Below are 23,191 nucleotides of genomic sequence, written 5' to 3'. Positions count from 1 at the left end.
CGTCCAATTTTCCCTTGGCTGTTTAATGTTGTGGATGGGTGACTTCTAATGATGCCACTCCTCTCTGATTGCAATTTCTTCTCATTGTTGCAGGTGATAAGGGTGTGAAAGGGAAGCCAGGTCAACCTGGTTATGGATGTGTAGGCCGTCCTGGCCCTCCAGGACCACCAGGAATGCCAGGCACGAAGGTCATAGACTTGTTATATAGTGTCCATTTGTATGGACCAGTTTAATCATGTTTTATACTGAGTTTTTGACATTTTTAAAGCTTGACAGTGGTCACTGTATGCTTTTGTTGTACTGAAAAGTAAAAAACAGTCCTCAAAATGAGGGTGACTAAATGAGGACAGAACTTTACATCAAAAGTGTTTGTCATGAAGTTTTCACAATTCTGAAGTAAAATTAGCAAAAAATAATTTAATTGAGACGACGTGAGTACAGTTGTGTTTTTTTAAATCAGAATAAATTTAAATTCCATCCTAATTTAAATTCCATACACAGGGTGAAATAACATTCGGCTCCCCAGGGCCCCAGGGTCGGAAAGGCCTGCCAGGAGATGAAGGGTGTCTTGGGGTACCAGGAATCTCTGGCCCTCCTGGATTATCAGGATGTCGAGGTCAAAGAGGAAGGGATGGACCACCAGGAGACCGTGGTTGGTGGATTCCATGCCAATACATTTAATTACACAAGCACAATTCTTCCCTAAGGAATATGCAATATACACAGCTATACATGCACACAAAATATCTGTCCATCTACAGTATACAGTATAGTCCATCTCTCACCTGCACTGTTCACACAGGTGCACTGGGTCTGGATGGTTTGCCAGGAGAAGTTGGTGTTCCAGGATGTTGTATGCCAGGAGCTAAAGGTGACGAAGGGCCCTCAGGCATCAGAGGACTAGATGGACCCACTGGTAAGAAAATCCAATAATTGTAGATATTAACATTTATAACTAGATATTAAAGTTAAATAATTGATGGCATAGGTCACTATCAAGATACCAGTTTGTACAAATCCCCACAATGGTGTCCACTGTGACATATATTGTCTTTAGGGCTGCAAGGGCTGAAGGGGCCAAAAGGTGAAACTGGATTACCTGGAATGGGTTTACCTGGTATGCAAGGTGTGTTTGGGATACCTGGGAAAATTGGACAGACTGGTTTGGTTGGTATCCGGGGACCAAAAGGTTTCCACGGTCGGGATGGTTCTCCGGGCTTTCCAGGTACTTAACTTCCAAGTTTTTGGAACATGGAGACTGGTCAAACAATTAATAAACAGATTATATTTTCCAAAACACATCAACCAATTGAAGCTTTTTCTAAGTGCTTTGTTTTGTTTCAGGTACACAGGGATGTCAGGGTAGTCCTGGAATGTTTGGTCCACCTGGAGTGGATGGAAATCCTGGACCACCAGGGCTCCCGGGACCTAAAGGTTCAAACATGCACACATACAAATCTAGCAAATATTTTTGTTCAAGGTGCTTTTTTTCTTTTATATTGGTAAAATTAGACATATTTTAATGATGGTTATGGTCTGTCATCAGGTTTAATGGGTAGGAATGGAGTGCCTGGTGACACAGGAAAACCCGGGGAACCAGGAGACCCTGGGACCTGTGGTCCAAAGGGACTGGCATCAAATATTATGTGTCCAGGGGATCCCGGTGACCCTGGCCTACCAGGTGACCCTTTCAACATCTGGTTTCCACTTCTGTTAAATATACAAGCATTTATGTCTATACATTCAGTTTGTCTGTTCCTCGATTCGTTTTCTGTAAGCTCAACCCTGTTGATGGAATTTGCAACACTTCTCAGACATTATATTAAACATCCTCCATTTGTTTTAGGTCTTCTTGGTCTACCTGGCTCTAAAGGGGAATTAGGATTCCCAGGCAACTATGGACAATGTGGGAAGAATGGAGTTCCAGGATTTCCTGGTCCACCAGGTATAGATGCTTAAATCCAAAACCTTGCTGTCCACATTAGAACATAGTCCATATGTACAAACCTTCTTTTTTGCCAGGCCATCCTGGTGACCCTGGCCAGAATGGGCTTCCAGGAAATCGGGGTCTTGATGGAAACTTTGGGGATCCAGGAGTTATGGGGTTTCCAGGCAAGTTCATAAACGCTCGTCAATCTAACCCTTGTTTCAACACCATGATGCTTTAAATGTATTTTCCATAAGCCGTTTCACATATGCAAATGTGTGTGTTTGTCCCACAGGAGTGAAAGGCTTCAAAGGTTTACCTGGTGCTCGTGGGGGGACTGGAACTCCTGGTGTCCTAGGGCCAAATGGACCAAAGGGGATCAAAGGTGAACCCAGCCCCCCTGGGCCAGGGCTTCCAGGACTACCTGGTGAGAAGGTATCAATTTCCATTGTTCAATTCTCATTGTTGAAAAAAAGTGGCTTTTGCCTTTTAAGGCAGGACCCTAACCCAGGACCCACTCCCTTGCTTTCTTTTTCTTATTCTGTAAGGGTGAGCCAGGCTTTCCAGGGTGTAGAGGGGAAAAGGGTGACAAGGGTATATATGGGACAAATGGTCTCCCAGGTTTCTCAGGGGTTCCTGGGGAAAGAGGCGAAACTGGATTACCAGGAGATCCAGGTATTCATTTATACAGTAAAATTTAGTCATTTTAATTCAATACTCATTGAAATATTGTTGAATATATCATTTCCAATATATATATATTCATCCCATCACTTTCTCAAAGACACATGAAGTATTATCCTGTTATCCAATGTCACATTGTTAGGACCTCCAGGAGCTCCTGGTGATGAGGGTTTAGATGGGCTTCCAGGTCCACCTGGATGTGAAGGGCCCTGTGGTCCACCAGGTACGATCCTATTCTAGCATTAAATTATCCCCTTCTGTTAAATGTATTGTAATTTACATATAACACCAAGAATACATATTCTGTAAAACATGATGAAATCACACTACTGGTTTGTTGTTTTTTTCCAGTCATATATCTCTGTTTATTAAGGTGTTCCTGGTTCAGCTGGAGATCCTGGGTCTTCAGGATATCGAGGAGTTCAAGGCAGAGATGGCATTCCAGGATCTGCTGGAGATAAAGGAGATAGAGGGTGTAAGATGTCACACACAAACACACACGTTCACATGAAGGAATATTCTTATCATTCTTTATTTTGTTCTTTTAGGCACTAAGAATGGGGATCCTGGCCCACCTGGCATCAAGGGTGAGAAAGGTAAGTCCACGATTAGAAAGCCTACCCTTCTAACATGCAAAATCTTAATCACTTATCCATGCTAACACTTTATGTGTATGATTAATTTCAGGTATTAAAGGCTGTTGTGGACCCCCAGGGCCATGTGGGCCACCAGGTCCCTGCGGTCCAGCTGGAGTTATTGGTCCTCCGGGCAAACCAGGAGATATGGGGCGACAAGGGTACCCAGGGCCACCTGGTGTCTGTATTAGTGGTCCAAAAGGGGAGCGAGGACCTAATGGATTACCTGGCCCTCCAGGTGATTAGTCATCTTTTATAATTAGTAATGTGCTTTCTTACTATTGATCGTACCAAGGCTTAACATTTCTTTTAAATCCTTTAGCCCATTATACTTGCTACTGACATGAAAGATACCTCAAATTATCAAGCTTGTCGGAGAGAGGTGTGCTCTTGCTTTTCTAAGTGGTCAGACTTACCTGGTGGAGACTTACCCTGAATTTTACCTGGTGGATGATTAAGAAACATAGAGAAAAACAGAGACTTGGGGGTGGTTTATTTTGTAGGTCTAAAGCAATGACATAGCAACCACCTAAAGACCCTAGATACCACAATAACATACTAAAAGCCACTCAAGACACTGGCTACCACCAGCAAAACCCTGGTTTTGTGGTAGTGAGTTTTTATGTGCAGACACCAATCTTTAGGTTTGATATTAATCTAATTGGAAATGTGTCCTGACAATGCATGTAAATAAATAGACTAAATGTAGATTCTTCATGAAAAATGTCATATTTATGGTTCTCGCAACATCTATAGTGCTTAGCAGCCTGCTACTGTTTATTCTCAACCTGCTATTAATTACTGATCACATTCTGTTGTTTCTGTGTATTTTTAAATACAGGTCTCAGAGGACCATGTGGTCCTCCTGGTGACCCCGGTCCAGGCCTAAAGGGAGATAAAGGCAGTGACGGGCCCCAGGGACTTGTGGGGCCACCCGGTTGTGCTGGTGATAGAGGTGTTCTTGGTGAACCAGTAAGTGCTCAACTACAGTAGATCTCCATCAATTTATTGATATATTGTTGGCTTTTATGAAGTTGTTTATATTTAGATCTTTAGATTTAAGTCTGCAGAACCAGGAAGAAATATTCTCTAATAATTACTGTTAGCTGAAGAACCGCCATTTTCAAAATAATTTATAGTTATTATTTAGATTTGAAAATGTGAATCTGTGTTATTTTAGTATTATTTATTTATATACTATTATAGTGTTTTAATATTGTTCATATTTTGAATTAGATTTTATTTTTATATTTTCATTTGTTTCAGTTAGTTGCCGAGGCAATTTCAAGTTCATCTAATATTTATATTTTATTTCAGATTTATTTCAATTATCGATAATAATAATTTTAATAGTTTGACTTTTAGTTTTAGATTTATTTAATAATTAAAGGCCCCCTAAAACCAAAATTTAAGTTTTTTTGCTTTTAGTATGTTAGCCTTACGGTTATGAATAAGCTGGTGTGTTCCAAAACATTGGCATTTAGGAGATATAAGCATTCAAAACGTATAGTCTCTCACTTCTGCTAAAATGGATCGCGGATTTTTATGACACCACCACAGACTTAAGCTTCTCATCACATCTTCTATCCAATCAAATGCTCTTTAGAATCTAACGTATCATCAGCGTTCGGATTCGCTTCCATGGTGCTGTCAAGTACGACTTGTAGTCTGTGAGGTAAACGCTATTGGCTATTTGAAAAGGGGGAGGAGCCATTCAATATGTCCCGCCTTAGCATCCTGTTTCAGTGGAAATCATGTCAAAGCATCATACAAAGCTGCGCATTCCAAGGGCTTTTCAGTGGGCCTTTAAAGCACTGATGTGAATCTGATTCACATAGAATTTATTGTTGAATAAATTGTGGAGTTTGTTTGTTAGACCCAGACCTGGGATAAACTGTACTGTATATTTTCAGGGGAGAGATGGATATCCTGGTTTCAAGGGACTGAAAGGAAATATGGGGCCATTGGGTTGTGTTGGACCAGTTGGTAAGAAATCTTAATTAAATTGGAATTTAATGAAATGTAAATAAATCTTCAATTAATGTAATAAATTGACTGGTAGATAAATATTCATTTTATTTAAAGTTTTTCTATACTTGCATTATAGGCCAAAAAGGAAATTGTGGTCCAATTGGGCTTCCTGGATTAAAAGGTTGTAAAGGACCTCCTGGAATTAAAGGTGATCTTCTATATACTGGCATATTAACATATTAAAATAGAAGCCATTGCAGTTTGTTGTGTCATATACACTCACCTAAAGGATTATTAGGAAGACCATACTAACGCTGTGTTTGACCCCCTTTCGCCTTCAGAACTGCCTTCATTCTACGTGGCATTGATTAAACAAGGTGCTGAAAGCATTCTTTAGAAATGTTGGCCCATATTGATAGGATAGCATCTTGCAGTTGATGAAGATTTGTGGGATGCACATCCAGGGCACGAAGCAGCTCCCGTTCCACCACATCCCAAAGATGCTCTATTGGTTTGAGATCTGGTGACTGTGGGGGCCATTTTAGTACAGTGAACTCATTGTCATGTTCAAGAAACCAATTTAAAATGATTCGAGCTTTGTGACATGGTGCATTTTCCTGCTGGAAGTAGCCATCAGAGGATGGGTACATGGTGGCCATAAAGGGATGGACATGGTCAGAAACAATGCTCAGGTAGGCCGTGGCATTTAAGCGATGCCCAATTGGCACTAAGGGGCCTAAAGTGTGCCAAGAAAACATCCCCCACACCATTACACCACCACCACCAGCCTGCACAGTGGTAACAAGGCATGATGGATCCATGTTCTCATTCTGTTTACGCCAAATTCTGACTCTACCATCTGAATGTCTCAACAAAAATCGAGACTCATCAGACCAGGCAACATTTTTCCAGTCTTCAACTGTCCAATTTTGGTGAGCTCTTGCAAATTGTAGCCTCTTTTTCCTATTTGTAGTGGAGATGAGTGGTACCCGGTGGGGTCTTCTGCTGTTGTAGCCCATCCGCCTCAAGGTTGTGCGTGTTGTGGCTTCACAAAGGCTTTGCTGCATACCTCGGTTGTAACGAGTGGTTATTTCAGTCAAAGTTGCTCTTCTATCAGCTTGAATCAGTCGGCCCATTCTCCTCTGACCTCTAGCATCAACAAGGCATTTTCGCATACTGGATGTTTTTCCCTTTTCACACCATTCTTTGTAAACCCTAGAAATGGTTGTGCGTGAAAATCCCAGTAACTGAGCAGATTGTGAAATACTCAGAGCGGCCCGTCTGGCACCAACAACCATGCCACGCTCAAAATTGCTTAAATCACCTTTCTTTCCCATTCTGACATTCAGTTTGGAGTTCAGGAGATTGTCTTGACCAGGACCACACCCCTAAATGCATTGAAGCAACTGGCATGTGATTGGTTGATTAGATAATTGCATTAATGAGAAATTGAACTGGTGTTCCTAATAATCCTTTAGGTGAGTGTATATATATATATATATATATATATATATATATATATATATTATTTTACGAGCAAATCTGAAAATGTTTCCCCTCTTTTTGTGTAATGATTAATTAGGGCCAAAAGGTTGTGATGCTGTGGGTGAGGTCATCTCTAGCTCCGGTGACCCTGGTTTGCCTGGAAAAGTCGGGGAGAGAGGAGAACCAGGAGAACTTGGACCTAAAGGATTACGAGGTCCAAAAGGTACAACGCCACAAACACAATGATCTAATTTTCTCTGATGTTTAATGAATACATCTTGTATTTGCATAATTCCCCACCTTTTAGGAGCACAAGGTCAGAAGGGATATACAGGTGCAGACGGAGGTGTTGGACCAAAGGGGAGCCCTGGACCGAAGGGCGACACTGGCCCACCAGGACAACAAGGTAAGTCTTAAAAATGGTACGCCTAGAAGTTTGGACTTTTCTATTTGAACTATAGCTAATTGTATTTATAGTAAACTTAGCATAAAATAAATGTATTTCAAATGTATTTTGGGATATATTTATTTTTCACTAGGGTAATATTGTCATGTATCATTTTATGATCAGGATTCTTTGTTGAATAGAAGTTTTAAAAGAACAGCATTTATTTGCAATATTTTTTTTTGTTACATTATAAATGTCTTTACTGTTACTTTCGATCAGTTTATTGCATTCTTGCTGGCTGAAAGTATCCATTAAAAACTTGTTTTAGGTGACATATGTCCAAAATTCCCAGTAAAAAAGTCAAATGCCATCATGTAAAAAAACAAACAAAAAAAACAACCTTGTTTGCCTTTCAAGGTCCTTGTGGTTTGCCAGGCGAAGTGGGTGCCAAGGGCTCACAGGGTCCACCTGGGCGAAAACAAGGAAATGGGAAAAGAGACGGATTTCTTTTTACCAGGCATAGCCAGACAATCAATGTACCAGTTTGTCCTAGTGGGTCAAAACGTCTGTACTCTGGATATTCGCTTCTCTTCATCAACGGCAATAACGGCGGGCACGGACAAGACTTAGGCATGAAACACAGACAGAACATTCATACGACAATTCTCAAACAAATACACATAATGCAAATGGACACATTTAAACAACAAATCTGAGCACAAAAATTCAGATTTTCACAATCTGGTTGCTTGTGTGTTTGTAGGAACTCTGGGAAGCTGTTTGCCAAGGTTTTCCACCATGCCTTTCCTGGTCTGTAATCATAACGACACTTGTCGCTACGCCTCTCGAAATGATTACTCCTATTGGCTGTCTACAGACACGCCGAAGTCTGCAAACGAGGAGTTGATTTTTGGAAATACATTGGCACAGTATATCAGCAGGTAAACACAGCCTGTGTTTCCTCAGTAGTACTTGCATTATTATACCTGTTGTTCTTAATGGCTGAGTCAGTTTGTGTTAAACTTTAAAGGGATACTCCACCGTTTTTTCATATTAAACTCACCATTCTTGGTCGTATTTAAACTGTATTTAAGATAGGGAAAACGTGGAGGTGTTTGGTCGCTTCTCTGTTTGGATCCTAATGAATGAACTGGGCTAAGTTAAGTGCTATCAAAGTGTCTCGCGCGCCAGAGCGATTGAGTGCACGCACTGAGACGAGAGAGGTATGTATCAACTCCTCTTAGTTAAGGGAATAACATAGTTTAATATGAAAAAACGGTGGAGTATCCCTTTAAGACATCTGTGGATAGATAATACGATAATAATATTAATACAAACAGAAGAGTTCAACTGTCTCTCTCTCTCTCCTCCTCAAAGGTGTGCTGTGTGTGAGGCATCAGCTAATGTAATAGCAATTCACAGCCAGACCATTAATATCCCAAAATGTCCAACAGGATGGCTTCCACTATGGCAAGGTTACTCCTTTGCAATGGTAAGAGGCAGACAATTTTTACTAAGTATGGCAGTAAGGACATCATGACATCAAAATCAAAGATTTAGCTCATGTTCATAATCTATCTATCCATCCATCCATCCTAGCAAACGGGGGCAGGTGCAGAAGGTTCCGGACAACCCCTCGTCTCACCTGGATCCTGCCTGGAAGAATTCCGGAAGATTCCATTCCTAGAGTGTCATGGTCGTGGCACCTGTAACTTCTATCCTGATTCCTACAGCTACTGGCTTGCATCACTTGACCCAAGCAGAATGTTCAGGTACACGGATTTAGAAGGTTAACCATTTTTTCTTGAATCCGCTTTAGATGAAATGGGCGATTCTGAAATTTAAAGCATAGTTTTAAAAATACTATTATATTAAGTAAACAACATCAATGAACCTTTACCTTATTTCTTGTTCTTCAGTGTGCCTGTCCAACAGACAGCAAGAGAGAAAGAAATCATCAGCCGCTGTCGGGTCTGTATGAAGCAGTAGCCTTAAGGTCAGAGGTGACCTTGGTATGAGACTTGAACTATGAACTTCCACTTGTCAGTTTTCCATGACTTGTGTAACGTAGGTAGGATCCGTGAAGTCAGCCCTCAAGTGTTTCAGCTGGAAACAACTGGTTATGAGTGAGTTGTCATTATGTTTGCTGTTCCTTGTGAAACAGTCAACGAGTGGAATGATGCACTTATGGGTGGAGCAACTGGTCATTTTTAAACATATTTCACCCAATCGGAACTTTTAAGAATACACTGCACAACTTTTGCTCAGATTTTTGCCCCCATTTGCAGTTTAGATGAGGCGACAATAGTTGTATGATAGGCACAGACTCTGATTTTTTAGCTTCAGACATGATTCCATTTAGTCGGAGGATATCAAAACACGAGCCGATTTTAGAACACTTATCATAGCGTATGCCGCACCGCTACTGAAACCGAAGCTGTCCTCTATCTACCAGTGTTGCAATGCAAATACAATAACAATACAAAAGTGAATTAACAGAACATGCGTAACCAGTTAGCCTCAATATGTGACTCATCAGCACAAATAAAACAAGAATCACCTCTAACTCCCACTTAGTCCATACTGACCACGTCTACCCACCCAAGGCTGCATCCAAAGTTTTTTCTTGCTACAACAGTTGTTTAAACTGTCATGCGTCTAAACAACGAGGCGTGTGTTTGTTGTGTTCAAATGACTTGGAAGTCTGGTAGTGCATGATCCTCATCCGTTTAGAGAATGAAGTCCAGTTTTTCTCTGTAACCATTTACAAAGTCGTCATGTGTATCATCATGCCTAATGTTTTAAAATCTGTTCAGATTTGAAAAGTTGTGTAGTGTATTCCAACCTTTAGTTGATTCTAACTTTTTTAGGAACAAAAAACAAACAAAACAATGGAAGTTCTTTGTATTGGATCTGCTCTATCCGAAATCCAAGGTTAATCCCAGCTAAGGATTCTTCAGCGTTCTGTCCTCTGTGTCCTGTCCAGCACTTATAAATGTGTTTTTCACTCAAATTTACTTATAACTGAGACGGAAAATCAGGATTTTGGGTGACTTCAGTTATGCTACTTCTCATTACTATACAGATTTCATGCTCTAAAGTGTAACTATTTTTCAATTGTAGTTAATTATGAATGACTTTTGTGTGTGGGAATAGCAGCTGTAAGCCATTAGAAAATACTTTTTTCCCCTCCTGGCAAGATTCAAGCATGCATTGAGAAACATGCACTCAATGAATAATAGTTTGAGCTCAGGTTGCTCATATTGAGCATAAACTGTATATTTAATTCAGTATTTAAAACGAATAGAAACAGAATAGGTAATCTACACTTTAGCAATGCTACTGAGAAATAGTTTAGTAATTAAAGTTTAAATACCTACATTTTAATAGTTAACTATTACACATTAATGTCTTCCTGACTAACACTCTATAAACACATATTATCTTCATGTGTTACTAATTTATTAAACAATAATGCGTAGTAAATAATTGTCATTCTTCCAAGCTCCACATTTATTTTATAATATACATCCTTTAAGGAATTGCCTAAATATCTCAAGTATTTTGCATGTGTCTGAAGCAGTGTGTGCAATTTTCAGTGTAAGCAAGGCATGCTTATAATTTCACAATGATTTTCTGACCGCTTTAGTATACAAATACATTGCTATATCTACTTTGCTTTTGGAACTTTATTCAAAGAAAAAAAAATCAAAGTCTGTTTCTTTGAATTTCTCTGAATTGTTTGTGCAAAGCTTATTTGAAATAGCTTTTTGTGCTGAAGTTTTGTTTTGCAAAACATATTTAAGCTTGTTCATATTTAACTCTGAATGACTCAGAGGTAGTGGTGCTATTAGGAAAAGAAACTTGAGAAACGTTGAGAGAAAACGTGTGTATGTGTGTAGTCATTACAGTATGTGAATTCCTGATGACTCATGTTCAATTTAAATGTAAAAGCTTGCCAAATCCATTGAAAAATTATGAGTGTAGTCTTAATATACATAAAATATGAAAACTGCCTTCATTGTATAATCTGCTTTGTTGCAGGTCTGTCGCACTCAGTCGGGTGTATATTTCTTGTCTTTTTCTGTACTGAATGATGGGAAGCTGAATTGGCTGAACGTGTGATTTGTGTGTCCATATGAATCACAAACACTGTGTTTTGCAGTTTCATAATTGCAACTAAAAACATGATTGCACACATTTAGTTTTGAAGTTAATGATCTCTTTTTTTTTTTTTTTTTTTGACTGCAGTGTTTAATAGCTCGAGAACTGTATAATTTAAAATGCTGTAATGGTTTTTGGTCCAAAACAATGTGTATATATTGAATATTTCTGTAGAAAATGTATAGGATCACAATCTCAGTTCCAAGTTTTAATTGGCCTATGACACTTTTTTTGTCCCCTTAATTCAGTCCATAAATAATGATTATTGTGTTTGGATGTGTAGTAACATTGCACTAATTGAATAAATAATCTTTTGGATGAAGATCAATCTTTCAATCTTCCGTGAGCACTTAACCTCATAAAATTTTTTTTTTTTTTTTTTTTTTTTTAATCCTCCCTTGTCTGGCTTATGCTACTCTGAGAAATGCCTGCACTTTGTATTTTAAGCATTTCTTGCGTTGTTTTTGCCTCTCCACAAAGACTCGCTTTAATTTAGTCCTAATTTGTAAGTCGTTTTGGATAAAAGCGTCTGCTAAATGACTAAATGTAAAGATGTAGATCTATCTATCTATCTATCTATCTATCTATCTATCTATCTATCTATCTATCTATCTATCTATCTATCTATCTATCTATCTATCTATCTATCTATCTATCTATCTGTTTTATGTAACCTGGTTTTGAGATTTGTTTGCCTTTTCAGTAAGTCATGACTGCTTAAGGCTGACCACAAGATGTCAGGGCAGAATCTCTTTTTGAATGCCTAGTGCCAATGTTTTTGTGTTACATTTCACTATATGATTTTGAGTTTGGCTTTGAAAAGTATCTATAAACATTTGTTATCAAAATGCACTCGTTTTTGTATTAGGTGGTGATCTCTTAAGGACATCACTTGCAGTAAAGCACTACTGGAATGTCACCTCGCACTCAAAATCACCAGTGCCACCGTTTCTAACTAAATGCTACAATGTGGGACATAAAATGGTCAGAAATCCAAATAAATTCACATTTAAGGCAATCTGTATGAACATTGGATTCATTTAACACAAAATGGCTTCATTCAAGCAAAAGCAACGGTTCTTCTACTGTCTTCTACTTGTTACGTTTGGGCTTTGATTTATATATCACACCTGTCACTTTATCGTTCATCGATGCTTTGAATCTCAAATTCAGAATTCACAAACCATTTAATTCATTCATTTATCTTTTTTCAAAGGGAATGGAATATGTCCTCAACAGCACAAACGCACTTCCTTCTTGTGTTAACACTTCAAGAAAAGACACATTAAACTCTTCACTCAGAATCAATTAAGTTAATAAACCTTTTATCCTTCACTTCTGCCGTGGCGTGCGCTTCAGAGCGAGGGAGACGCAAACCCAGGCATTTCTCTGTTGTATTTGTTTTAGATTAGCTGAACAAACCCAAATCCATTCAGTCTCTAATGCTTTTATTGTAGCTCCCATTGTCAAGTCGCAATTCGTTCATTTGCCTTATCTTAATGAGAGTGTCTCCCATTAGTGTGGGACCAGAAGAATCTTAATGCTTTATGACTTCACAATCCACCATCACCCAGCAACCTGGGCAGCTGTCAGTCAATAATACGAGAGGAGGGAGAGTTTAAAAAGAGCGCTTGGGATTTCCGAGGGTCCAGAACCAGAACCACAGCTCTGAAGAGACACTCTGTAAGCGGAAAACAGAGGTTTGAGATGAGACTGTGTGAGTTGAAGTGTTATTTGGCCCTGTTGGGTCTGTCTCTTGTGCTGTGTGGTCGCAGTGCGGACTCCCATCTAGAACAGGACCTGGACTTCCGCCATCGCAGACTTCTGCAGAGAGCAAAAGCGATTGGACAGGCTACACAGGTGAGTCTCGAAAGCGCATTGACATTGAGTGGCCCAGCTAACAGGGAACGTTATCAGAACTTTCTGCCAAATTTCTCTCAAAATCTTCCGGCATGTTCATTCTAAGTTATCTGGTCTTTAGTAACATTATCAAAACAGCACAAAAATATTATTTATACATTATTCATGGTATGTTTTTCTGTTTTCTGAGAAAATGATACTATGTGTTACTTTTTTTCCAGATGGTGCAGAGAACTTTCAAATGTTACGTTCAATAATACTTGCAAAATGATCAAATAATCTTGTTCAAATAACCAAGAAAAAAAAAAAGATGTTTTTTACGTTCTGAGAACTTAATGGGGGCATTAGCAAAACGTTCCTAGGACATATTTTTTTTACCATCTGTTCAAATGAATTATCTGCATGTTCAGTCCTGCCATCCCACATTCAAATATTTAACTTGCATTATATTCCAATATCAATTTAGACTTTTTTTTCTAAATACACATAAATGGTCATAAATAGCGTAAATAGTTTACCCCCCAAAATTGTGGTTTACTCACTCCAAACCTGTACTGACTGGCTTTCTTCTGCGGAACACTAAGAATATTTTAGCTGTTTTTGTCCATAAAATGCAAGTTAATAGAGATCAAAACATCATTGGAACCCATTGACTTTTTATGGACAAAAAAAACAACAACAACACTAAGGTATTTTTTCAAATATCTTGTGTTCTGCAGAATAAATATATATATATATAAAAACGTAAATAATGACAGTTTCATAGTTCGATTTCTATCCTTTTCAGGACTATTTCAGTTTCAGATTGTTGAAATGTTCAGTTTGTTTAATGTTCTAGTTCATTCTCCTAGATGTTTAAATGGGAAATTACTATATTCTAATTCTATAGGAAGACATCATTACTTCCATTCCCTCTTTCCTTTTCCTACACTCACACACACATCTCTAAATGACCCTCTGTTTTTCTCATTTACATCTTGGCAAGTAAATGCATTATCTTTTACTATACAGGAACTTTGAGTTAATGGAATACATTTAGCTCTAATCAAAAAGCACGTTCCCCTATAAATACAAAATGGCTTTTCTGGGTTTTCTCATACGTTAATCTAAACGAATGCACACCATTAGCTTTACTAGACAGTGTTTATTATCCAAATAAAAGGGAAAGTGAGGGGGGGGAATGAACTTAAATGTTGATCCCATCATATGTTTTCCCAGGACTGGACCAAGAAAGACGTCGAAGAACTCCTTTCCCTGCTCTCCATGCCTGAAATGGAGATGCATGAGAATGATATTTCAACGGTGGACGAAAACGAGGGCCTGCGTGTGGAGCTAGAACGTTCGGCAGAGAGCTCGAACCACATTCCCGCTCGGGAACGTAAAGCGGGATGCAAAAACTTCTACTGGAAGGGCTTCACTTCCTGCTGAGCCCCTCACTTGAAGTTGCCAATTTACTTCTCAAATCTCTTGATAATAACCGCTGTGGTCAAATCACCAGTTAATTGTTTCTGTCAGTCAATCGACTGATAGGAAGTTAATAAAGAATAAAATAAAGAATACAAATAAAAGGGCTTTTTTTGTGGTGGATGATGTGAATATGATGATGAGGTATTATATGCCGTCTTTTCTTTGAACTATTTGTGTAGGGAACATAGCATTAATGATGTGTGTGTGTGTGTGTGTGTGTGAGAGAGAGAGAGTGATGTCAGTGGTGATTAGTGGTAATTAACAGGCATTAAGGATTATTTCATCATTATTCTGTTTATCATGGTGAGAGGCACGACACACCAAAATGACACACCATTCTCTTCTGAATGCTTGTGGACACCGGCTAACAGGGAATGTTCCCACAACTTTCACTAATGTTTTGTAAAGGTTATGTAAATGTTAAGATAAAATGTTCTTCAAATAACATTTAGCCTATAGTGTGTTCTTAGTAATATTATAGCTATGCGATTATGATGTTGTGAGAAATGTTCTTAGAACAACATTTTCAGGACATCCTTATGATGTTATTTGTACTTGATGGTCGTTAATGTTTAACTTCTTGGAATATTACAAATAAACGTTCAAAGAATGGTATATATTGTGAAACAATAACGTTAGGAAAATAACTACATTATATGTTCTTACCACGACAAGATAACCGGATATTTTAACGTTAAACATTAAAAATCACTGTTCCCACAACTTGTTTAGAACATAAATGTGTTAGCTGGGGCCCACCGTTCCGTCATAAGAACCGGACGAGCACGCATGACTGATGGAACATCTTTGAAGAGAACAAATATTCACACGGATCATTTGCAGTTGGTTCTCCAGTTTGCATCTTCATTAGCGTGTTATTGTCTGTGAAAACACACACTGCTCCATGACTCGAGCTCTGTCCCTGAGGCTCGCGCACGAACGCACAGACAGGGTGGAAAAAGCTGTTAGGCAGTTGTAATTGTTATTTAATTATGGTCCTGAAAGGACCGCAAATATTTCAACACATCTGGACTGTTTGATTAGCAAGCCTGAGAAGAGACTTCCGTCATGCATAAACGGCCCTCTGCTGCTGTGTTTACCGAGTAGCCTACACACATTTTCTCAAGTCTGTGTCTTATATACGTCATGCTCATTTAACTTGCATTAGAATAACCATATGGTATGTGCGTATCTGTGTTTATGTGACATTTTCTATACTTGTTTGAGCCAATCAGGAGAAAATAAGTGCAAAAACAAAAGTGCTTCTCAAGAAAAAAATCCTACAGAAATATATCTTCAATTCCTCCTAGTGAGAAATGAGATCAAATGGAAAGCAAATGAGACTTTTAAGTCTCCTGCTTCTCCGATGTTTCTCCTGAGTAAATTACCCCTGTAATCACAATAATGTCTCAAACTGTGCTCAGATGCCATAATCTGCAATCAAAGTTCTGGAATATGAACTCAAATATTCCTCATCAAATTCTACCAGTGTAAACTTATAGCCTATTATATCCTAGTTTTTACTAATATATATATATATATAAATAATTGTAAAATTGTAATAGTTATGATTTTTTAATGGAAAAGGTCTCCAAAACTATAAAAGATCAATAATATTTTCCTCTGTATACTGTAGGAAGGAAAGATTAGCATTTATATCTCTCATGCACACATGCACCCACACAAAGATTTTCCATGTTATTCCCTCATAATTCCCCTCATCCAGCTAAAAACAAAACACAAATATCAGACAATCCTTCTGTTATGAGGAAAACAATAGGCCCAAAACATGAATTGAGTGTATCTTCGCTGTCCACACAGCTCTAGCAAAGCCAGTGACGTGTCAAGCTCTCCAAACAAAAGACTCATCATTTATGACCTTCTGCATGTAAAAATAAATGATGAGAAATAGGCACACAGCCAAAGTCATTCCAATTCATTGCAGTGCAGCTTATATGGTATTTTGTTACTTAACTATTCTTTAATTTCAATCTGGTCAGATGGAGATACACACCCACTGTATCTACAGCTGTCAATCAAACCAATTAGTTGTGCTACATTGAACGTGATGAGTCATCGTGTCAGCTGGTTAATTTCTGCCAAACTGCTGTTGAGCTACCGAAAAAGTAAAAAACGATTTTAAATCTGCTTTTGAGAGACAGTTAAAGAAAACCTCTTTTTTTACTCTCCAGCTCATATGTGTGTTATGAGGACAACATTTGCCAGAAGTTCTAAAATCTAGAAACATGACAAAACCCTATGGAGCGAATTATGTGCCAAAACCTCACACACACACAAAACGTGTTTTACTCACACCCAATGATTCACAAACAAACTCAATGTGGTTTGTAAATACAAAACATCACTCACAAACTAATGCATATTGTTCTGCAAATAAAAAATGTACCTATCAAACAAATACAGTATGTTTTACATATACATAGAAACGTATTTCTTCAATGACAAAAATATCATCCAAGTACAAACTAAAATCTTTCAAGTACAAAACAAAATTCTACAAGTACGAAACAAAAACCTTCATGTACAAAGCAAAATTCTACAAGTACAAAACAAAATTCTACAAGTACAAAACAAAATTCTACAAGTACGAAAAACTGTCACATGACTTTTGACACTATTTTTCCGCGTCCAGGCAGATTTTCTCACAAATGCAGTTGAGCAACTTCCTCTTCTAGAACAGTAGATGGCGCTAAGATAGGGGATCAATTTCGCGCTAGTCTCTCGGGAGAAACACTGATGTGAAACGCGTGCTTGCCTTTGCCAATGGGAAAATGAGCGGTGAACAGGTGTGTTTCTGTCTTACTTTATCTAATTAACCTTATTGAGGTTTTCTTTTGCAAAATGTTTATTACATCTAGACAAAAATCCATATTACCGCTTAGTAGCACTTCACTCTCTCTAGGATAGGGGAATCTAAGCTGAAAGCTCTATCATATGTTGCTTTAAAAAAAAAAAAATCTACATAAGACGCGTGTGAAATTACTAAATTAGTGATTATGTACACTGAACGAATCTATTTCTTTCGTTCTTCATAAATTAATGAGAACATTTAATTTAATTGAAAGGAGGGTTTCATTTGTCTGTCCAAAATAATAATTTGGGCAATACGTCACAGGGAAGTTAAGAAACAATTGTATATTGTTTGTTTTGTTCATTCATTATTTTATTACATTAACAGTTACGCTGACTGAATTCCAACTAAATTAATGAATAAGTGGGACCCTTTCAATTAAATGAAATGTTCTCATTAATTTATGGAGAACGAAAGAAATAGACTCATTCAGTAAATGAAACGTTTTTACAAAAATGTAAAAAGCAACATGATGGCAGAGCTTTCAGTTTATAGATTCCCTTATCCTAGAGTGGAGTGCTACTAAGTGCTAATGTGGATTTCTGTCTATATAATAAACATTTACCAAAACCTCAATAAGGTAAATTATAGATAAAGTAAGAAAGAAACACACCTGTTCACCGCTCATTTTCCCATGGGCAAAGGCAAGCACGCGTTTCACATCAGTGTTTCTTCCGAGAGACTAGCGCGAAATTGATCCCCTATCTTAGCGCATGAAGGTTTTTGTTTCGTACTTGTAGAATTTTGTTTTGTACTTGAAAGATTTTAGTTTGTACTTGGATGATATTTTTGTCATTGAAGAAATACGTTTCTATGTATATGTAAAACATACTGTATTTGTTTGATAGGTACGTTTTTTATTTGCAGAACAATATGCATTAGTTTGTGAGTGATGTTTTGTATTTACAAACCACATTGAGTTTGTTTGTGAATCATTGGGTGTGAGTAAAACACCTTTTGTGTGTGTGTGAGGTTTTGGCACATAATTCGCTCCATAAAAACCTCTTTTGGGAATTAAAATAAGTTGTATTGTGTATTATGCGAAAATAAAATGTGAGTAATATATATATATATATATATATATATATATATATATATATATATATATATATATTATATTATATAGATAGATAGATATATTATATTATATAGATAGATATATTTATTATATTATATAGATAGATATATTATGCCTTTCTCGATATGTTTACTTAATATCCTGACGGCCAGCTAAACTTTTTCCCCACACCAAGACTCTGAAGATTAATTCGTAGTTCGACAGGTTTATTGGAGTTAGAGAAAACTGTGAAACTGCAACACAAAATAGCAAGGACAAATTAGCGTTGCACCAACTTTCATTCAACGTAAACTCCACATGAATAAAGGCTAATTTGCACTATTACCGTTGCATTTCGTTTGTACTCATTTTACATTAATATAAGAGCAGAAATACATGTGAACAACATTCAGGTCATTATAACACATTTAACGTACAACTTATAAACAAATGACACACGCGAGAGCTAGCATTCACATAACAGACTATCACCAGATTACTCTACAACTTAAATTATTGTCAAAAATAATAAATAATAACGCCAGACAATCTCACAAAACAAGATATACATACCAACGATGCTACGCCAGACACAAGAAGTCGACATACGGTTGAAAGGCAGTGTTTTTAACAGACTTGAAACCATAGCGCTTAACACGCGTGTGAAATGCAAGAGTTTTCCTGTAGACTACGGATCACGAGATAGGACATAGAACCATACGAACCATGCATATTTAAAGTGAACATGACTTAAATAGAAACGCATAGGAAATGCACATTAGTGCAATTCTGAAATGCTGATTAAAAGTAAAGCATGTTTATCTTATGCTTATTCACACTTTCTTACTCATAACAAAACAAACAGAGATAGATAAACTGTTTACAGCTCCCAAACAACATAACTTTAATATAAAATGCAGGTATATGTAACGATTCCACTGAAGTGGAGTCCGTTTTTTGAGCCCAAATACAGTTTATTCCATAATAGTGTATCAACAAAGCAATCACTTAGAAATAAACATAAGTTAAATATAAACTTGAGTAGGTAAAGCATGGCATGAACATGAAACTCAGAGCAGGGGACTACAGCATCAAAAGATGACAAAGCTAGATTCCCACACATAAAATCAGGTCTGTAAATACACCATCTACTAATGAGCAACACCTGAATGTAATGAGACCAATAAACCAATGAGAAAGTAACACAAATGAAGACAAAAGCACATGGCATGAACACAAGGGAAACGTGGGGATCACATGACACATGAAAACAAAGAGCCCAACCAAACACCATCTTTACATATTCCTCCCTTTAAAGGGTGCCTCCGGACACCCAAACAGCACAAGAACATAAACAAAAAGTCCTGGAGGGTGGTGGAGAAGAGGCAGTTCAGGGGGAGGGATGGAGGGCCAGGCCCGTGAAGTGGAATGAGGTCAGGATCATGCAATGGCAGGCCTGGGCCGTGGAGCGTGGTAGGACCTGGGCAATGGAACATAGGCAGGCTTGGATCATAGCATCGAGACAGACCTTGACTGTGGAACAACGGTGGACCTGGTCCATGCAGTAGAGGTAGGACTAGACAGTGGAGCGATAACAGGCTTGGACTGTAGATTCTTGAACTGGATGAATTGTTGGATCCGAAGGCCATGGTGGTTTAGGAACCTGAACATCATTCATGATAACATGGCTGGCAAGGACTGACTCCTTGGATGTGACACCGTTGGCATAGATAACCTCATTGAACATGATATGACACATGGGCAGTTCAGTAAAAGCCTCTGTGGACTTGTTGTGAAGCAGGCATGGTGCATGAATGGTCTCTATGGCCTCTGCCTCAGTAAAAGATGTAGAAGATGCTGACCTTTCTGAAAAGGTGTATGTGGATCACACACACAGCAAGGCAGTGGCCACTACTGAAAGTACTGTGGACAGTGGCATGATCTCTGGAACACCCAAACTCAGACTTGGAACTTGCAGACTTTGAACAGCTGGACTTGGACTTGATGCCAATGGGTCCGAGAACAGAGACATGTTTGATGACTTTAATGTTGGGCCAAGCTTTGTATCCACTAGAGCTTGGACCTTATAGCCCCTCCACAAAAAATCTTCAGGGGAAACTTGGCTTGACTTCAAATGAGGGGACTCAGGAATGGTGGATATAATGACAAAGTCCTGGCGTCAGGGCCATGACGACCGGAGGCTCTGGCGTGGCGGCGGCCATCTTGAGTGAGGGCTCACGGGCTGGAGCCGAAATGTGTGCTGCCCACATACACAAAATAGCCGTGGTGACTATGATAAGCACCGTCTCATCCAGAGCTGACTCAGGTGCGGCGGCCATCTTGTCCGAAGACACAGGCACGGCGGCCATCTTATCCGAAGACACAGGCACGGCAGGTATGACGTGAACAGTGAACAGTCTCTGGCTCGGCAGGCATGGCGTGAACACTGAACAGTCTCTGGCTCGGCAGGCATGACGTGAAGAAGCTCAGGATCAGCAGGCATGACGTGAAGCTCAGGCTCGGAAGGACTGACGTGAAGCTCGGGCTTCAAGTCCAGCTGACTGACTGTTCAAAACATGACAGAAGTTTATAGTGTGTCCTGAATATAGATAAATGTGTGTGTTTAAGTGAGTGTGAATATGTAGGCCTACATGAGGACATTAGTCAGTGAACGATGCAGGCAATCATCAAATAATTATTCAAACAACACAAATCACAATCACTCATCCGTTTTAGAGGAAAACAGCACGGCCTCTTAAACACAGTGGTGTGTGCGTTTAAGTGTTTATGTGTGCTTTGAGAAGACCAGCATGCCGTCTACACACACTGAGCTGGTCCATTAGCCTTTGAGGCCTTAAACACTCCCTACCATTCATCTCATAAACTCCATTTAACATTCTCCCCACTGCTAGGCCACCTATAAAGATCTCTTTAGCATGTGTGTGTGTTGTGTGTGTTTTCATATGCTTTGATGCTGATGGAAGCTGACTGAAATGATGACAGACCATGGCTTTGTCAAATGGTCTATTACATGATCACACAGCTAATACTGACACACACACACAGAGAGAGAGAATCTCTCGGGTCTAAATATTTAAAGGGTGAGGTAAAAATTAAAACAATTCTGGTATCATTTTCTGGCAACTGATTTAATAAATAAAGTATGAATGAAATTGTATGTAATATATTAGATAGATAGATAGATAGATAGATAGATAGATAGATAGATAGATAGATAGATAGATAGATAGATAGATAGATAGATAGATAGATAGATAGATAGATAGATAGATAGATAGATAGATAGATAGATAGATAGATAGATAGATAGATAGACATACATTAGACAGACAGATGCCATTTAATGACATCCCATTCTTAATCTGTAGGGTTTAATATGGAGTTGGCCCACCCTTTGCATCTATAACAGCTTCAACTCTTCTGGGAAGGCTTTCCACAAGGTTTAGGAGTGTGTTTATGGGAATTTTTCTATCATTCTTCTAGAAGCGCATTATTGAGGTCAAGCACTGATGTTGGACGAGAAGGTCTGGCTCGCAGTCTCCGCTCTAATTCATCACAAAGGTGTTCTATCGGGTTGAGGTCAAGACTCTATGCAGGCCAGTCAAGTTCCTCCACACCTCGCTCATCTATTGTCTTTATTGACCTTGCTTTGTGCGCCGGTGAGCAGCAGTCATTTTGGAACAGAAAGGGGCCATCCCCAAACTGTTCCCACAAAGTTGGGAAATCGTCCAAAATGTCTTTGTATGCTGAAGCCTTTCGCTGGAACTAAGGGGCCAAGCCCAATCCCTTAAAAACAACCCCACACCATAATTCCCCCTCCACCAAATTTTACACTTGGCACAATGCAGTCAGACAAGTACTATTCTCATGGCAACCGCCAAAACTAGACTCATTCATCGGATTGCCAGACAGAGAAGCGTGATTCGTCACTCCAGAGAACACGTCACTCTAGAGTCCAGTGGCGGCATGCTTTACACCACAGTGTAAATACAATGCTTTGCATTGCATTGGCAGCTGCTCGGCCATGGAAACCCATTCCATGAAGCTCTCTACACACTATTCTTGAGCTAATCTGAAGGCCACATGAAATTTGGAGGTCTGTAGCTATTGCCTCTGCAGAAAGTTGGCGACTTCTGTGCACTGTGAGCCTCTACATGCACTGACCCTGCTCTGTGATTTTATGTGGCCTACCACTTCGTGGCTGAGATGCTGTTGTTCCCAATTGCTTCCACTTTATGTCATGTCTGCTGGATGAAATTCGGGAAGCAAAAGCGAGTTACTCTTTTAATAAATGAATAGTGGAACACAGCCGATGGTGAAGTGACGCAGGGACTTCGATGGTCAGGATCCGTGAAGAAGTGCAGTGAAGAGGTGACGATGAAACGACGACCCAAACCCACACGACAACGATGATGACGACGACGACGACGACGACGACGAAGAAGAAGAAGAAGAACAGGAACACCAGGCGGAACAGGACACAGGAACACCAACACCGAGGACATCAAGACAACGATCTGACAATGATGAGGAAACAGCGGGAAGTATATATGGAGTTGTGAGATTGATTTCAGCTGGTGATGTGATGATGATCAGCTGGAGCGGATCAGGAATACCAATCATTCACGCCCACACGCATGTGCACTCATACAACAACATA

General features: G+C 39.0%; 2 protein-coding genes and 1 long non-coding RNA gene across 3 annotated transcripts in view; 2 read left to right on the top strand and 1 right to left on the bottom strand.

Annotated features, from left to right (window-relative positions):
• Positions 1-9,395, top strand: part of col4a3 (collagen, type IV, alpha 3) — a 35,235-nt gene extending 25,840 nt beyond the window's left edge. Inside the window, exons 29-52 of the mRNA XM_056243316.1 lie at positions 94-188; positions 502-652; positions 803-916; positions 1,058-1,225; positions 1,345-1,434; positions 1,547-1,681; positions 1,847-1,945; positions 2,023-2,112; positions 2,223-2,362; positions 2,476-2,602; positions 2,754-2,834; positions 2,985-3,086; positions 3,160-3,207; positions 3,299-3,484; positions 4,088-4,218; positions 5,160-5,232; positions 5,354-5,425; positions 6,800-6,925; positions 7,010-7,108; positions 7,508-7,720; positions 7,854-8,031; positions 8,468-8,582; positions 8,690-8,862; positions 9,010-9,395. Of these exons, the coding sequence (XP_056099291.1) occupies positions 94-188; positions 502-652; positions 803-916; positions 1,058-1,225; positions 1,345-1,434; positions 1,547-1,681; positions 1,847-1,945; positions 2,023-2,112; positions 2,223-2,362; positions 2,476-2,602; positions 2,754-2,834; positions 2,985-3,086; positions 3,160-3,207; positions 3,299-3,484; positions 4,088-4,218; positions 5,160-5,232; positions 5,354-5,425; positions 6,800-6,925; positions 7,010-7,108; positions 7,508-7,720; positions 7,854-8,031; positions 8,468-8,582; positions 8,690-8,862; positions 9,010-9,079 (2,876 nt within the window). The 3' untranslated portion in view covers positions 9,080-9,395. The remainder of the gene's footprint in view (positions 1-93; positions 189-501; positions 653-802; positions 917-1,057; positions 1,226-1,344; positions 1,435-1,546; positions 1,682-1,846; positions 1,946-2,022; positions 2,113-2,222; positions 2,363-2,475; positions 2,603-2,753; positions 2,835-2,984; positions 3,087-3,159; positions 3,208-3,298; positions 3,485-4,087; positions 4,219-5,159; positions 5,233-5,353; positions 5,426-6,799; positions 6,926-7,009; positions 7,109-7,507; positions 7,721-7,853; positions 8,032-8,467; positions 8,583-8,689; positions 8,863-9,009) is intronic.
• LOC130077907 (uncharacterized) lies at positions 2,953-7,570 on the bottom strand. The gene is made up of 2 exons (XR_008805850.1): positions 7,491-7,570; positions 2,953-3,062 (listed from the first exon to the last, which is right to left on the bottom strand). It is a non-coding gene; the product is annotated as an uncharacterized LOC130077907 (long non-coding RNA).
• Positions 9,396-12,799: 3,404 nt separating the features above from the next.
• On the top strand, positions 12,800-14,603 carry sst1.2 (somatostatin 1, tandem duplicate 2). Its single transcript, XM_056243317.1, has 2 exons — positions 12,800-13,114; positions 14,333-14,603. The coding sequence occupies exons 1-2, from the start codon at positions 12,962-12,964 to the stop codon at positions 14,540-14,542; spliced, it is 363 nt and encodes a 120-aa protein (XP_056099292.1). The 5' UTR covers positions 12,800-12,961; the 3' UTR covers positions 14,543-14,603.
• Positions 14,604-23,191: the final 8,588 nt, after the last annotated feature.

This window comes from Rhinichthys klamathensis, unplaced genomic scaffold, assembly GCF_029890125.1.
Source record: "Rhinichthys klamathensis goyatoka isolate OS25496 unplaced genomic scaffold, OSU_Roscu_1.1 h1tg000786l_1, whole genome shotgun sequence".
NCBI lineage: Eukaryota > Metazoa > Chordata > Actinopteri > Cypriniformes > Leuciscidae > Rhinichthys > Rhinichthys klamathensis.
The sequence above is the reverse complement of the archived record's forward strand: the minus strand, read 5'-3'. Positions and strand labels throughout refer to the sequence as shown.

Coding starts and splice junctions, on each gene's coding strand:
- sst1.2 (XM_056243317.1), top strand. CDS start 12,962: ATGAGACTGTGTGAGTTGAAGTGTTATTTGGCCCTGTTGGGTCTGTCT. Junction 13,115..14,332: donor CGATTGGACAGGCTACACAG/GTGAGTCTCGAA, acceptor ATGTTTTCCCAG/GACTGGACCAAGAAAGACGT.